A 15,035-nucleotide genomic window follows, 5' to 3' on the forward strand; every position below is an offset into this window, starting at 1 on the left:
CAGCCGTTTTTAGCCATCTCAGGGGGCGGCCATTTTGTCATTTCCGTCAACAGAAAATGACATCACAGTTGCTCAGAGTTCAGGTAACGACCAATCACAGCTCACCTGTTTTCTGAAGCTGAGCCATGATTGGTCGTTATCGCCCTGTGATGGACAAAAATGGATGGATTTGACTGCTTAACTCATATTCTATGGAGGACCTATATTGTCCGCAGTTTTATGGCAGACAATGATCTAACGGATATATGGCGGAGCCTCAACCCAAGCCTTAAGAGCTACTCGTGGTTTAAACCTAATGGAGATTACAAATCCAGAATTGATTATTGGTTGGGAAGTGAGAATGTTTTAAACAAGATTTCTAAAGCTCCCCTGTCGGATCACTGTATTATTGATTTAATATTAGAATCCACAAGAAAAGAAAACAGAAATAATCGATACTGGAAATTGAATGCTAGTTTGCTGCAAAACGAAGAGTACTGTACTAAGATTAGAGAATTAATTAAAAAAAAAAAACGGTAACACGATACTTAAAAAAATATATATATGGATATATGGATATATATATATATATATATATATATATATATATATATATATATATATATATATATATATATATATATGGAGGACCAAAACTACCAAAATAAAAAAAATTATAATAATTTAAAATGAATAAATAAATAAACAAATAAATGAATGGATATTTAACATTATTTATATATTTCTTTTTGTATTTATTTCCACATTTATTTTGCTATGTATTTTTTATTTTTTTGTAGGTGCCCCAAAAATGGAATGTCCAAAAAAAAGGCAACATCTGGTCACCAACAGATCAGTATGGAAAGTATGGTCAGATATGGGATGGGAATTGGGAAGCAAAAGCTGGAAGCTGATCCAGCCTTGTGTGCTCAGGATCACAGATGGTCATTTATCCTCCTGAGGAGAGCCAGCGTCTCTGAAATTGTTGCATTTAGTCTCATGCTACATGCCCCTCTCCACTCTCCTTCATAGAGTGCCAACTTTCTCTGGGTGGGGCTCACGACATGCCCATAACAGGGCTGTGATTTGGATGAAAGGATTATAAATGGATTATAAATGATACTGGCTAATTTCTGGGTTGTATCCCAATGTGTAAAATAAGGCATAGTTGAACGAGTTTGGTGTGGAATAACCCGAACATTTTGACTTCGATCCCATGAAACATGTTTTTAGATGACATATAACAAATGTTCAAGGTGTTCTGAGATTAGCAAAGCACAAATACTCTTCATGATGAATGGACAAATTTACCTTAAATTTAATTTTACAATTCCCTAATAATATGAAAGGCATGTTAATGTGTAAATTACGTGTAATATCTTATAAAAATGTGATGTGTTTTCAAAGGTTGTTGCTGTTTTGTATGGCCTTTATTAAATTGGGTTACAACTTCATGACCATGGAGAAAATATGGCTACCATGGTGAGATGAATTAACAACCCCTCCTTTAGAGGAAGTCATCATATGTACATAACTATACAGTAAATCGAGAATAAGGGGCTGACCACCAGCCAATCACAGAAGAGGACATGCAGTCTAATTTCAAATAGTCCACTTTTTGTGCGTCCAGTCTATTGTGCTAGTCGAGAATCTTCAGTTTGATGAACTGGCAGAGGCAGAATGATGCAGTGGAGCAGTGGTTCCTTGGTGGTTGGAGGTGATGGTGTGACGGCCCAGACAGCCTATCAGACACCAGCAGCTTCACGTAGGCGGAGCTGTAGGTCATTAACAGCTGGTGGGCTCTTGCCTACAGCAAAAGACAAATTATTAATACTGTCAGAAGTATGTATTTAAATATGCAGTGAACATCAAACATTTGCAATTTTCTTTGGGGGGGCGGGCAGGGAATCTACCCCCTGTTATTTACTTCATAAATAAAAGGATTCCTTTTACACCATCTTGGAGCATCTTGGAGCCAAAGAACTATGATGAAGTAAGTTGAGGAGCTTCATGTAGTGTTTTGTTGCCATCTTGTGGCACGTACAGGCAATTACAATATACTGGTAAACATTTTTGGTAGACATTTTTATTGTAATATCATTCTACACTTTTGGCAAGGGCGCCAATAACTTGATTTTGCCTATATGCAGCAGTTTATTTAGCCTACAAGAATTTGTAGTGCGACTGCTTGTCTTACCCGAGCAGGTAAAGATGCATCAGGAATGAGACTGTAGTTGTTCGTGACTTCAGAAGAAGAAGAAGAAGAAGTGCAGCCTTTGTCATCATTTTTCAGCAGAGGCCTCTGCTCCTCTGAACCTTGCTCCACCTCCGAGTGACCTTCTTCGTGGTCCCTGCTCGAGATCTCGGCCACCAGGACGAGATGGGACATCTTCTTTTTTACCTTGCTCTGGCGAAAGAGCCACACCAGATAACTTAAGTGTCTCCACACACATTGAATTTTTGCTTTTTCCATTCCAGAAATAAATAGCCATGAAATGATGTTGGTCGCAGTACGCAGATAACTCACCCAGGTGTCAATGCCCGCTAAACTGTGCTCCTCCAGCGTTTCAGTCAGCGTTTGCAAACAACCAGCCATGTCCCAATACACAAAGTACAGCTACAGAAATGCAGCAAACCTTTGCATTATACACATTGCAAATTATATCTTCTCCTCGTCAATAAATACTTATTAGCTTCATTGAAGAATAAATTGTTAATCAATATGAATTTCGAGTGATCAAACTGCATAAGGTCCCAGTGGCTTAATTGTTTTTTTAATCCATTACAGTACATTTGTCAGGTACAATTCAGTTGTATTTAACTTTTAAATGGGAGGTCAATCCAAACAGATTTTTTCAAGAATATGTTCTATGCGGGCCCACTAGTTTGAACAAGGCATTCTGATTAATATTGTGTTTGTGGAATAAGAGTTAAGCAGCAAAATCCATGCGTTTTTATCTAGCTCAGGGGGCGGCCATTTTGTCACTTCTATCTACTGAAAACAACATCACAGTTGCTCGGGGCTCAGGTTACGACCAATTGTTGCTCAGCTTCAGAAAACAGGTGAGCTGTGATTGGTCCTTACCTGAGCCCTGAGCAGTTGTGATGTCATTTTCGACAGAAGTGACAAAATGGCAGCCCCCTGAGCTAGCTAAAATCGCGTGGATTTTGCTATATTCCATAAATACATTATCAATCAGAATGTCGTGTTTCAACTAGTGGGCCTGAAGAACATATTAGAACATATAGAACATATTCTTGAAAAAAAAAATGTTTCGGTTGCATTTAAACTTTAAAGAACAGTTTGTTTTCAAACTCGGAGTTAATTGCAGCATTTAAAGACATTCTGGTTTATTTATACTGGTTGATTTTAGTGGACCAACCTGCATGCTTCCTTTGCAGTTGTACACCCAGTCGGCCACGGCCACTAGCAGCTTGTGCTCGACCATCGTCTCGTTTACTTGGATCAGCCGCACATCCAAGTTCATGTTGATCTGACACGGACATAATGCTAATTGAATGTAAATGACAGATGTTTGAATCTCACAGACATCCAAATGAGATTAGTTTACCTCCTTTTTATTGTGGTTGAGAACAAACACGATAGCAGTGGTGAGGAAGATGGAGATAAGACTGACACACAGACACAAGATCCAGTAGTCGCTGAGGGTCATGTAGAGGCGCAGAGTGGAGAAGACGGCGCACCACAACACCACATACAGAATCTGTAGGAAGGAGAAATAACTAATAATTAGACTAATTAGTATGCTTACCAAACATTCAAAGTGTTTCTCTGGACCTGACTGGATCATCAGCCAGCAAGTTTAATCAGCTAATATTAGCCCTTTTCAAATCGTCCAAAATTTACCGATTTTTCTTGTGAGCCAATTGTTGTCTATTTTTTCCAACTTTTTTTCAGTTTTTTCCATAAGACAAACAAACATTTTTTTTTAAATAGCTGATTTTTTTTCTCTGTTGGAGAGTAAAAATACCAAAGGTGTAAAACAATGAAATGTTCTGTCAGTAATTCTTATCTTGTTGTAAGCGTTGAGAAAGAAGTTATTTTATTCATAACATATTCTTTGAATCGGCTAATAAATCGGTTATCGGAATTTTATTCTGCCAAATATCACAATTCAAAAAATCCCAGTGGTCAAGCTTTATAGTAGCCACACATATTCACAAGTCACAAGTCACACTACTGAATGTGGAATTGCACGCGTGAAAGTGGACCATCCTTACCGGCGCCATTATGAAATGGAAGAGGGACGAGTTGAAAATCATAAATCTTCTGACTGCAGGAACCTCCAGGGCTGTTTTCAGCGGAACCTCAATGTCTGTGATTGGAATCTAACATGATAAGAAAGATGAAATGATATGTATGCACTCCACTTGACCACAGAATAAGATGTCAAATTGTACAATGATCATGTGTACCTGGAAGCCTTTCCTCTCCAATGTGGGTTTGCACAGTGAAAGATCAAAGCTGGGGTTTATTAAAGAATAACTTGGAATTGCCAGAACACACTGACCTAAAAGAATGTGAGAGATGTGTGCGTTGAGCATGTATGGAAAAGGGATGAACAAAATGAGAAATAAAAAATTATAAGTAAAGATATAATCACGTTACCATTTTCCCATTTGGGTTTGTTGATGGTCTGCGACTGAGATTCATCCACGTCACTCTCTTCCATCATCTGATCATTATAATTATTGTCCTCCATCTGCTCAGAGAAAAAAAAAATGCAAAAAAAACTTTTATGGACAGCCATATCTTGATATGCCACACCGGCAAAGGAGAAGTGTTCACAAATTTAGACCTATGTGAAAAATATAAGAAAAATATGCATTTTGCAAACAACAGTATTGTGTTTGCATTTTTGTTGGGTGTATTTATAGAGAACATCCGGAAAATGAATGGAATGTCCTTAAAAAAATGCAGCCGTGCAAACCTAAACAAAGATCTAACGGCCGTCTGTGACTGCAGCCGCGCATCATTTCGCAATGTCGGGTGCAGACAAAACTTCAAATCAACACATGACACAGGAAGCAAGTTTGCGTGAGACACCGAAGTAGCATTTCATTCGTTATCATGAGACCAAATCCAGAGGAGGAAGTCATTATATAATGCAATATTTCTGAATATTTTCCCTTTTTGGGAGAATGGAGCAAAAGCAAACCACATAACTGTTATGCTGCAATCTGCCAGCAAAGCAGAACAACAAAAAAAGAGACTTCACGTTGAGTATAAGACATCTTATCACTGCACCTTAACATGCCTTCTTCTGCATACCACACGTGTTCCTTTCGGCAGCTTAATGTCTGTGAAAAAACAACAACAGCTGAATCACCCGAATATTTCTCCTTTTGCTCAGTCACATTTTAACACCAACGTGTCCTGTCACAATATGTCATCGTCATTCAAAGTGCAGACTCCACCCCTCTGCTCTTTATGTTTCATATCCTATTTATCTCCCTTCACTCCACCACTGACATTTACACTAGTATAGCAAGTTACACAGTAGTATAGCAAGTTACTTTCACACAAATTGCACAAGAGCTAGCTTGAGTGTTTCACCACAAAAGGGAATCAACACACCACAACTGCATTTGGTCTTCTAATTCTTCTGTGTTTTTATTTAAATAGAAGAGATCACGTAGAAGACACGTTTTTACATTGTCAAATGCATCCTGGGCGTGAATCAACTATAAAAGGAGAATATGTTTCAAAGTTTAGTTTGCAATCAAACATAATAAAATATTCCCTACCTGCTCTCCTGCTTAAAGTCCTTCATGTCAACAAAACTAGGATGATTTTTTTTTTTTACATTCCATTTGATATGTTGTTGCCAGATATTGCCATGTTTTAAAAGCAGGTCAGTCTGACTGAGGCGTACGCTATACGAGACTTTCACATTTGGATACAGTTCTCAGCTTCTCTCTTTTGCTCTCTCGCTCTCTCTCTTAGCGTGTGACTCAGCTCAGCTCTGCCCCATGACTACCGGAATGCTCTTCACGTTTAAACGCAACATTACGCTCAATGGGAGAGTGTCTACGGCACTAGATTGGAGCACATGTTGTGCATGTTTTTCACAATTTCAAACAGTTCCCTGGTGTCTTTGAGGACATATCCGTGACAAGGTTGTAAAAATACACCCAGGATAATGAAAACTTTTATTTTTATATTCTTGACACACTGTGAACATAGCCAAGAAGTCATTGTTTATCATAACATCAATAGTCAGGGTTTCATGAAATAAAATGAAATACTGTGTTTGCTGTGTATATATGGCACATAGATACAAATACAATACGAACTCCCTGTATTCATTTGCACAACTCTGCTGATTCGCTGGAATACACACGTATTATACATTCTTATTGGTACAGACTATTTAGACAAAAATGCATCAAGGTCACAAAAAGGCAGATAGAGAAGACTGTGAAAACTAACTTATTGGTTTAGACTAGAAGTAGCTAAACGTTTTATTCAAACTCAAATACCTTAGATACTTTCAGAATCAGAGGCTAATATTTTCTTCTTCTATAACTTAGGTGGGTTGGTCTGTATTTCTTTATCAAAGAGTAAACGTTGGCACTTGTGTTTGGTTTAGCTTTTGTTTATCTGCCCTTTTGAGTTTATCTTTAGTTACATTGTTATATCTTTCCCCAGGCACATTGAGGTCCAGACAGAAGTTTTACCTTTTTGTATCACCATAATAGACACAGATTTTCAGTTTATACATAAGAGGTTTTCCTAAGATTATGTTCATATTTTCATTGCAATATATAAAGTTCACAGTCTGCATTTCATTTCCAAACCTTTATTATGATATATAAATGCAAATCATAAAACATCAGTGGCATTGGCCAAATACTTCTGGACCCTTTTAACAAAAACACCTGGCATTTCATTTGAATTCGATTGACCAAATGAATATTGCGGAGGTTTCAATTTTAGATGGAGATCGCCACTTGTGTTCCCTGAAACAGATCATGCACAAGTAATTGTATTTCAGTTCTGTTGGTATTTTCAACCTTTATATTGTTATTATCATTATTACTTACTCATTTTATCTCTACGACATCATAAGGTAGACCTAGTCATTCAAAATCCAGAAATGTATGTTTTCTACTCCTTATGTGCTTTATGTTTTCCATATTAACATGATGTTTTTTATTTTATTTGCTTTTTTCACATTTGCTCAAAATTGCTGTGGATTTCAATCACAGATTATGGTTTATTGGTACACTATACAGTAACTATACAGTAATTGTATATTGGCCTCTAATTGTGTGTCGCGCTCGGAGTCCTGTTTGTTTTAGGTCAATTACTGCCATCGTGTGGTATAATAAATAATTAGCAACCATTTGTGACAAAAGCAGTCATTACAAAAAAAAACTTCACGGTACACCATCGAAACAAAAAGCCACAAAACGTACTTATGTACCGCTTTCTTGTGGAAGAGCATTCAATTGTTCGATTCATAATTTACTAGAACTTTCTTTGCCATAACAGATTTGGCTCGGCCTGATTATTATTATATAATAATATTATTATTATTATATTATTATAATAATATAATTATACAATAATTATATAATTATAATTATATAATATTCATTCATTCATTCATTATCCATACCGCTTATCCTCACAAGGGTCGCGGGATTATATAATATAATATATTATATTATTTAATATATTGATAATATATATGAATATATATTATTAATATATATCATAATTATATATTATTCTTGTATTATTATAATAATATAACATAATTATACAATAATAATGATAATAATAATAATAAGTTTTACACCCAAGTGAAATGCGACAGAAAATTACTCACTTTCCATTTAAAACATAAAACAATTATGTTTATTACCTTATTAATATTATGGTTGCCACGGCATGTGTGTAATTTACAATAATTTGTGTACTTAATATTTGCATTTATTCTTAAAATAGTGATCGTATTTATCATGTAAAACCAGTTCAAAGCACGTTCTATTTCCGGGTTTATCCCGACGTGTGATCATGTGACCGCCCACCTTGGTCACATGAGCCACCACTTTGCTGCTGATTCAGGGTCGCAATGTGGACCAGTTGAATGCTGAGTTTTCCTTTGTTTATCTACACTTATAAGTAGATCTTGTCACATGTATGTTCATTTTCTGCTCATACAGAAGAAATGTCTCTTGTACGGGGAAGGAACCTTAAAATAGGAAGCGTGCTAGCGACAGCACTGTCGCTACTACTTCCCGCTGTCATCATCGGCTCTGTCACGGTAAGACAAAACAAAACATGTACTTGTCCGAAACGACAGTCACTAAATAGTATTGTGGTGTATTTAACTTGACGCCTTACTGCACTCATTGCGAGCAGTTCATAAAAAAAATAATCAATTTAAAAAAAAAAAGTAAACACGACTAACGAGCACAAGAAAACACGCTGTTATTGCCGTAAGTTACTTTATAAATTTTTGGGTCCTAGAAGTATTTTTATATAAATATTTACTGTAAATATGACTTAATTATTGCTTTAGCTACTTAGTAATAGAAAATGAGAGGACCCCTTATTTTTCTATTTATCTCAGATGCTTTGCTCTATTGGTCCAGATCAAACCCCTGCTGTTTGAAGAACAGCTGCTGTGGGTGAGCGGGGTGGAAGGGGAGGTGAACACCTACAGGATCCCTCTGATCACCTTCACCCCCATGGGAAGTCTGCTGGCTTTTGCCGAGGGCAGAAAGTCGTCAGCCAGCGATACGGGAGCAAAGTTCATTGCGATGCGGCGGTCCACTGACAAAGGTAGGGCGACCCTCACAACCTGCACCCGTTTAACTATTATCAGATTTAGGATGGGAGTTGGATAAACATTCACTCACACAAAAGTAGGTAAAGTAGGTGGCAGTGGTGCTCTCATTGTCAGACTGTGTTCAGGGAGTATTTCACTCAAAGGTGAAGTTTGTTGTTTTTTACACGGATCATGCGCCTAATATCGACTGATAAATCGGCCAGGCTCCTTTGAGGTCATCAAAAACATTCAAATTTTGGACAGAGCGGACTGATGATTTGAGAGGGGAGTGAAGGAAGCCGCCATCTGCATCAAACCAGACAGAGGAGGAAAACAAAGGGGGAAGTTTGCGTAATCACCTGTGGCCTTGCAACCACTGAGCAAAAATCCTGAACACTCAGGCTCCCAAGGATATCCTTTATCATTCCTCTCGGATAATTCCGGCCTCCTCTCCTTCATCCCACTAGGATCCACGTGGTCACCGACCAGCTTCATTGTCGACGACGGACTCGCCCAGGATGGTCTGAACCTGGGCTCGGTGGTGGTAGACCAGGAAGTGGGCTCAGTTATACTGATCTACACTTCCTGTTTCCACCTGTACAACTGCCGACCTGCTAGTACCATGATGGTAGAAAGCAAGGATGACGGGCTGAGCTGGAGTCCACCAAAAAACCTCTCGGTCCAGCTAGGAGTCAAGAATTTTGCTCCTGGACCAGGTTCGGGTATCCAAGTAAGTAAAAATGTTATATTTCCACAGCATTGTAAAATGTTGATTTTTTTTTTTTTTTCCCCCCTCATTTATCACCCACAACAGAAACGCTACGAGCCAAACCAGGGAAGGTTGGTAGTATGTGGTCATGGAACGTTGGAAGGGGATGGTGTTTTCTGCATCCTGAGTGATGACCATGGACACACATGGTTCAATGGTGCAGCGCTGAAAAGCATCCCTTACAACCAGAAGAAAAGGCCGCTAGATTTTAATCCTGATGAGTGCCAGGTACGCAGAACATCCATTTTCTATACTGCTTGGGGGACCCAAAAAAATCTTTATAGTAATATATTCTATGCAGCCCCACTAGTCTTAAACACAGCATTCTCATTGATATTGTGTTTGTGAAATATGAGTTAAAGCGGAAGTCAACCCAAACATATTTTTTTCAAGAATATGTTCCCACCAGGCCCACTAGTTGAAACACGGCATTCTGATTGTGGAATATAAATTAAGCAGTAAAATGCACTCGTTTTTAGCCATCTCTGGGGGCGGCCATTTTGTCTTCTGTCGACTGAAAATGACATCACAACTGCTCACAACGACCAATCACGGCTGACCTGTTCTCTGAATCTGAGCCGTGATTGGTCCTTGCGAGTAGTTGTGATGTCATTTTCAGTTGACAGAAGACAAAATGGCCGCCCCCAGAGATGGCTCAAAACAAGTGGATTAACACTTATTCCACAAACGCAATATTTATTAAAATGCCCTGTTTCAACTAGTGGGCTAGCATAGAACATATTCTTGAAAAAAACATGTTTGCGTTGACCTCCGCTTTAAGTAGTAAAATACACCAATTATTGTTCATCTCAGGGGGCGCCCATTTTGCCACTTTCTGTCGACTAAAAATGACATCACAGTTGCTCAAGGCTCAGGTAACAACCAATCATGGCTCAGCTTCAGAAAACAGGTGAGTCATGATTGGTCGTTACATGAGCCCTGAACAACTGTGATGTAATTTTCATTGACAGAAAGTGGCAAAATGGCCGTCCTCCCAGTTGGCTAAAAATGGGCGGATTTTGCTGCTTAACTCATATTCCACGAATGGAATATGAACAGAATGCCGTGTTTAAACTATTAGCGGTGCATAGAACATATTATTGTCTATAATGCAATATAATTTTTGAGTAAAGTAGGAAAAAAAAGGAGAGCCACTCTCACTGATGCACTTTCAGCCATTTATTGACTCGGAGGAGAAGCCAAATACAAAATGAAAACACTTGCAAGGAGCAGACATTAGTGCATGGAAAATGGCCAACCGGTGCTGGAGTTGCTCATTAGCGAGACTTCAATCACCATAGCTGGCTTCTCGCAGCAGCTTTTTTGCATTCAGTAAGAATTTGGAATGACGACTGACTGGTAAATTGAAACGCAAACCTAAAGGCTTGACAGTCGCCTTCTACCGTTGGTGTTCACCAGCAGCTACTCAGGTTGCTGCCACATCAGTCACCAATATTCTGGCTTCAACGCCGAGCAACCATCTTCACAATAGAGGCTTTGAACATGGCCCACTCAGATTGCATGTCCCCGACCACCCAGGGGAGGCAAAATATCCCCCAAGGTGGGAGGTGCAGATAGACTCCCGCAGTTCACCTTCCTGACCAGTTTATGTTCACCGTAGCATTTGTTGCGGCTTATCCATGTTTAGTCCTAGTTGGATCACAAAGCCTTAGAACAAAGTTCAGATCTTGAGTGTCGTGTCAGCAGGACAAATTAACATCTGGTGTTTTCAGTTGTACTCGCCAACAGATGTTCCTGTAAGGGAACAATAGCCTGTTAGCTGGATGCTTGACCAGTATACCTCTTTGGAGTCAAATGAGTCAAAGCCCTAAAAGTGACGTTAGTATAGACTGAATTAAAAAAAAAAAAAAATGAATGTACACTCCCCTCCCAAAGTGTTGTAACAATTAACAATTATGTTTGCTGTGGTCTGAAAACATTTGGGTTTGGAAGTCTACATTTACGCTAGCTGGAGATGTGGAATAACAACCACTACTGTTAACCAAATTCCTTCAAATCAACACAAACATATTTTTTTCAAGAATATGTTCCATGCAGGCTCACTTGTTGGAACACGGCATTCTGATTAATATTGCTTTTGTGGACTATGAGTTAAGCAGCAAAATCCACCTGTTTTTAGCCATCTCAGGGGGCGGCCATTTTGTCACTTGCTGTCGACTGAAAATGACATCACAGTTGCTCAGGGCTCAGGCAACGACCAATCACGGCTCACCAGTTTTCCGAAGCTCAGCCGTGATTGGTCGCTGAGCAACTGTGATGCCATTTTCAGTCGACAGAAAGTGACGAAATGGCCGCAATCCCCTGAGATGGACAAAAATGGGTGGATTTTACTGCTTAACTCATATTCCGCAAACAATATCAAGAAGAATGTCGTGTTTAGACCAGTGGGCCTGCATAGAACATTACATTCTTTACATTCTTGTAAAGACAATTTTGGGGTTGACTTCCACTTATACTAGTTTGAATCTTCTGCTTTTCTGCAGCCATTTGAAATGACCGATGGAAGCATTGTCATCAATGTCCGAAACCAGAACAACTACCACTGCAGGTGTCGCGTGGTGGTGCGAAGCCGAGATGGCGGAATGTCCCTGCCCATAGACGACCTGTACTTTGACTATGAGCTTGTGGATCCCGCAGTAGCAGCCGGGGCCTTTCAGAAAGAGGGGATGCTCTTCTTCACTAACCCATCTAATGCACAACACAGTAAGGGCCAGTACACTGTTTTTGATTACATTACTGATGCATTTTAGCGCTTAAAACTTTAAATATATTTGGTCTCGAAGTGGACGTTTCTGAAGACAACATCGTTATCATTTCTGTAAAAATGTAGATTTTTTATTTTAATATTTCGACAATGTTACATGCAAAAATAATTTATATTTGTCAATAGTAGTCATATCTACAGTGCTGCTACACTTCGCTGCCATCTTTGTGCTACAAAGAGACAAACTTAGCGAATGTTGTTCCCAAGCATCATGACTACTCCATGTGTAACAAATGCAATGCAGTTACTTCATGACTTAAGCGAATACTAGAAGTGGTTTGTGATGACATTTTTCTTGCACCTCTGCTGAAGAAATTGTTGGTAGGCTTGCGACGTGTGGTCTCTTAGAGGCACTAAAATGCACACACGTCCATTTTAGCTCGTTGCATTTTTTTAGTTGACCACTAGATGGCACTAAATTTTACACATTGTCCTTTTAAGATTTTATAATGTATGCATTTTATTATCAACCTTACTTTCACGTTATGAGTTAAACACATATCCTACAAAAAATATTTTTGGGGAAATTGTTCCTATGTACATAGAGATATTGAATAAAATTTCTATTTTTTTCAAGGGTGGTGTACTCATGCTGAGCACTGCATATTCAGAATTTTTATTTGATTACAATGTTCTATGTTAGTTGTGCTACACAAGCCTTTAGAATGATTTAAAGTATTGAAATATGGTCAATTTATGAATAGTTTGGGGATGAACTGTTTCTAGGTCAGATTTGAAACTAACCAAACTAACTAAGACTTAGACTGTTTTTCTTCCCAAAACCTCTCCTGGCTTGGCATGCATATTACAGCATTTGTCATTTTTGTGTGTCTGTGTAAACGGAGATCATTATGACAATATTTCCTTTCTGATCATTTTTGTTGTACATTTGTGATCCTGACTAACTGAACTGTAACCGGCAGGGATTAACCTTACCTTACGTTGGTCACTGACTGATGGTAACTCCTGGGAGAAGGAGGCTCTGCAAATTTGGCCGGGCCCAAGTGGTTACTCCTGCATTACCTCACTGGATAGTGACTCTGTGGACGACCGGAAACACATCTATGTCATCTACGAGAAGGGCCAGAAAGACTACGATGAGACCGTCTCGTTTGCCAAGATCCACTTGTATGGAGGCCGGTAATGCACATGAATCACAGGTGAGGTTGAACTTTCTGAACTTTAACTAAGGTTGAGAATTAGCACATTTGTTTGTTAAAATTATGACTTTACTGCACAGTACCGGTATTAATCATAGCGGAGGAAGTTTAGAAATTAAAATCGAATCCAAAATTGTAAATAATAAAGAAATTGTGCCACCTTGAGAGTACAAAGTAATCTGAATTGTGTAACTGATGCATCATAAATCCAGACTGAAAAGCAGAAGTAAGTATCTGAATATGACTTTTATGATTTTTTTTTTTCAGGGTTTGACCGCCAAAGGAAAAATGGGAACACTTTCTCAGGAAGGAACAAAAGTGACTTTTTTTTTTTTTTTTTTTAAATTTTAGAATGCAAACTACCTGAAATGTGAAGCCCTGCTCCATGATGGCCATAATTGGTTTTCTTTGACTTGCGTCTATCTTTTATTAAGCAAAGAACGTCTTTATTAAGACAGAATTTATTTCAGGATGAAAATTAACAAATGTGGAGTACGATTATTTTAAACGTGTGTTGCTCTGGTGCTGACCACCCAAACCCAACAGGACATGTACAAACTACATATTATATTGAAAACAAACACTTTTTCTTTAGTTGTGATATCTACCATCACAATCTGTATTTGAGTTTTCAGCTGTGCTTGGAGTTCAGTAGAGTTCAACAAGGCTTTAATGTTGCTTATTTTTTAAGGACTTTTATCCAAGTATGCAATGTACTTGTGTTTCAACTTTGCTCATTTGTCTTAAAATATCATACTTTCAATTTGATTGTATCAATTCCTTTACAAAATGTAAGAACATGTTCATGGCCTTTTGATGAATGAACTGTACTTTGGAATTTCCTCCTGAGTTTCACTGGTTTGCTTAAAACCATGGCAATAATATTAAAAGTGCGTAAGTGTGGGTGAATGTGAGGGACCTTGAAGCCACTCCTACTAATAATGCAATCAATGTGTAGGCTGTAGGGAATATATTTTTACATTTTGTTATTTTAACTATTTTGGGATTTGCACCAATTCAAATGAGCTCCTTGCCAACACCTCTGATCAAGACAAATAAATTGTTATTGCCAAAATATTACCATTTGCCTGATTCTGTTTTGTATTTCCCCCTCGTTATTTTAAGAAAATGTATCTATGGCATCATGTAGTGGAAAGTTTTGAATGTCAGTGTTTTGATTATTTTTAGAGAAAACATTGTGTGTGTGTTTATTCTGGGCTGTGCCGTGGAAGCATACTAAAATAACACTGTTTTATCATACAGTATGTCGAGAAAAACAAATATAACTAAGATGTTTGTGGAAATTATATTTTTTGTGTAAGAACGCATGACCATGACCTGGAATACCCTCACTGTTGACAGTTTTCTCTTTGCATCATTTTCCAGCTCAGCAAATCATTTTTCCATTGCTGAGTCATTCAGATTTATTACAAAATATTTTTCTATTTTTAATAAAGTACACATGCAGTCGTTTGTTGGTTTTTTTAATCCCTCATCGGCTCCCAAACGGCTCCCATCTCACGAAATTTCCCAGTAAC

The 15,035-nt window shown here is 38.2% G+C and overlaps 2 protein-coding genes across 3 annotated transcripts; one reads left to right on the forward strand and one right to left on the reverse strand.

Moving 5' to 3' along the window:
* Positions 1 to 755: 755 nt before the first annotated feature.
* tmem268 (transmembrane protein 268) lies at positions 756 to 5,959 on the reverse strand. 2 transcript variants are annotated; one of them, XM_086014649.1, is made up of 10 exons: positions 5,749 to 5,959; positions 5,249 to 5,301; positions 4,610 to 4,703; positions 4,417 to 4,511; positions 4,222 to 4,329; positions 3,552 to 3,704; positions 3,363 to 3,473; positions 2,507 to 2,596; positions 2,177 to 2,386; positions 757 to 1,786 (listed from the first exon to the last, which is right to left on the reverse strand). In XM_086014649.1, exons 3-10 carry the CDS (start codon positions 4,701 to 4,703, stop codon positions 1,619 to 1,621), a joined length of 1,029 nt encoding a protein of 342 aa, XP_085870775.1. In that variant the 5' UTR covers positions 5,249 to 5,301; positions 5,749 to 5,959; the 3' UTR covers positions 757 to 1,618. The 2 variants fall into 2 exon arrangements, with proteins under 2 accessions (XP_085870776.1, XP_085870775.1); XM_086014650.1 differs by lacking the exon at positions 5,249 to 5,301 and having other exon boundaries at positions 756 to 1,786.
* Positions 5,960 to 8,021: 2,062 nt separating this feature from the next.
* On the forward strand, positions 8,022 to 14,967 carry neu1 (neuraminidase 1). Its single transcript, XM_086013890.1, has 7 exons — positions 8,022 to 8,276; positions 8,608 to 8,797; positions 9,251 to 9,513; positions 9,598 to 9,780; positions 12,057 to 12,276; positions 13,261 to 13,497; positions 13,765 to 14,967. Exons 1-6 carry the CDS (start codon positions 8,181 to 8,183, stop codon positions 13,479 to 13,481), a joined length of 1,173 nt encoding a protein of 390 aa, XP_085870016.1. The 5' UTR covers positions 8,022 to 8,180; the 3' UTR covers positions 13,482 to 13,497; positions 13,765 to 14,967.
* Positions 14,968 to 15,035: the final 68 nt, after the last annotated feature.

This window comes from Filicampus tigris, chromosome 18 (assembly GCF_054856515.1).
Source record: "Filicampus tigris isolate MCC_2025a chromosome 18, RoL_Ftig_1.0, whole genome shotgun sequence".
Lineage (NCBI taxonomy): Eukaryota > Metazoa > Chordata > Actinopteri > Syngnathiformes > Syngnathidae > Filicampus > Filicampus tigris.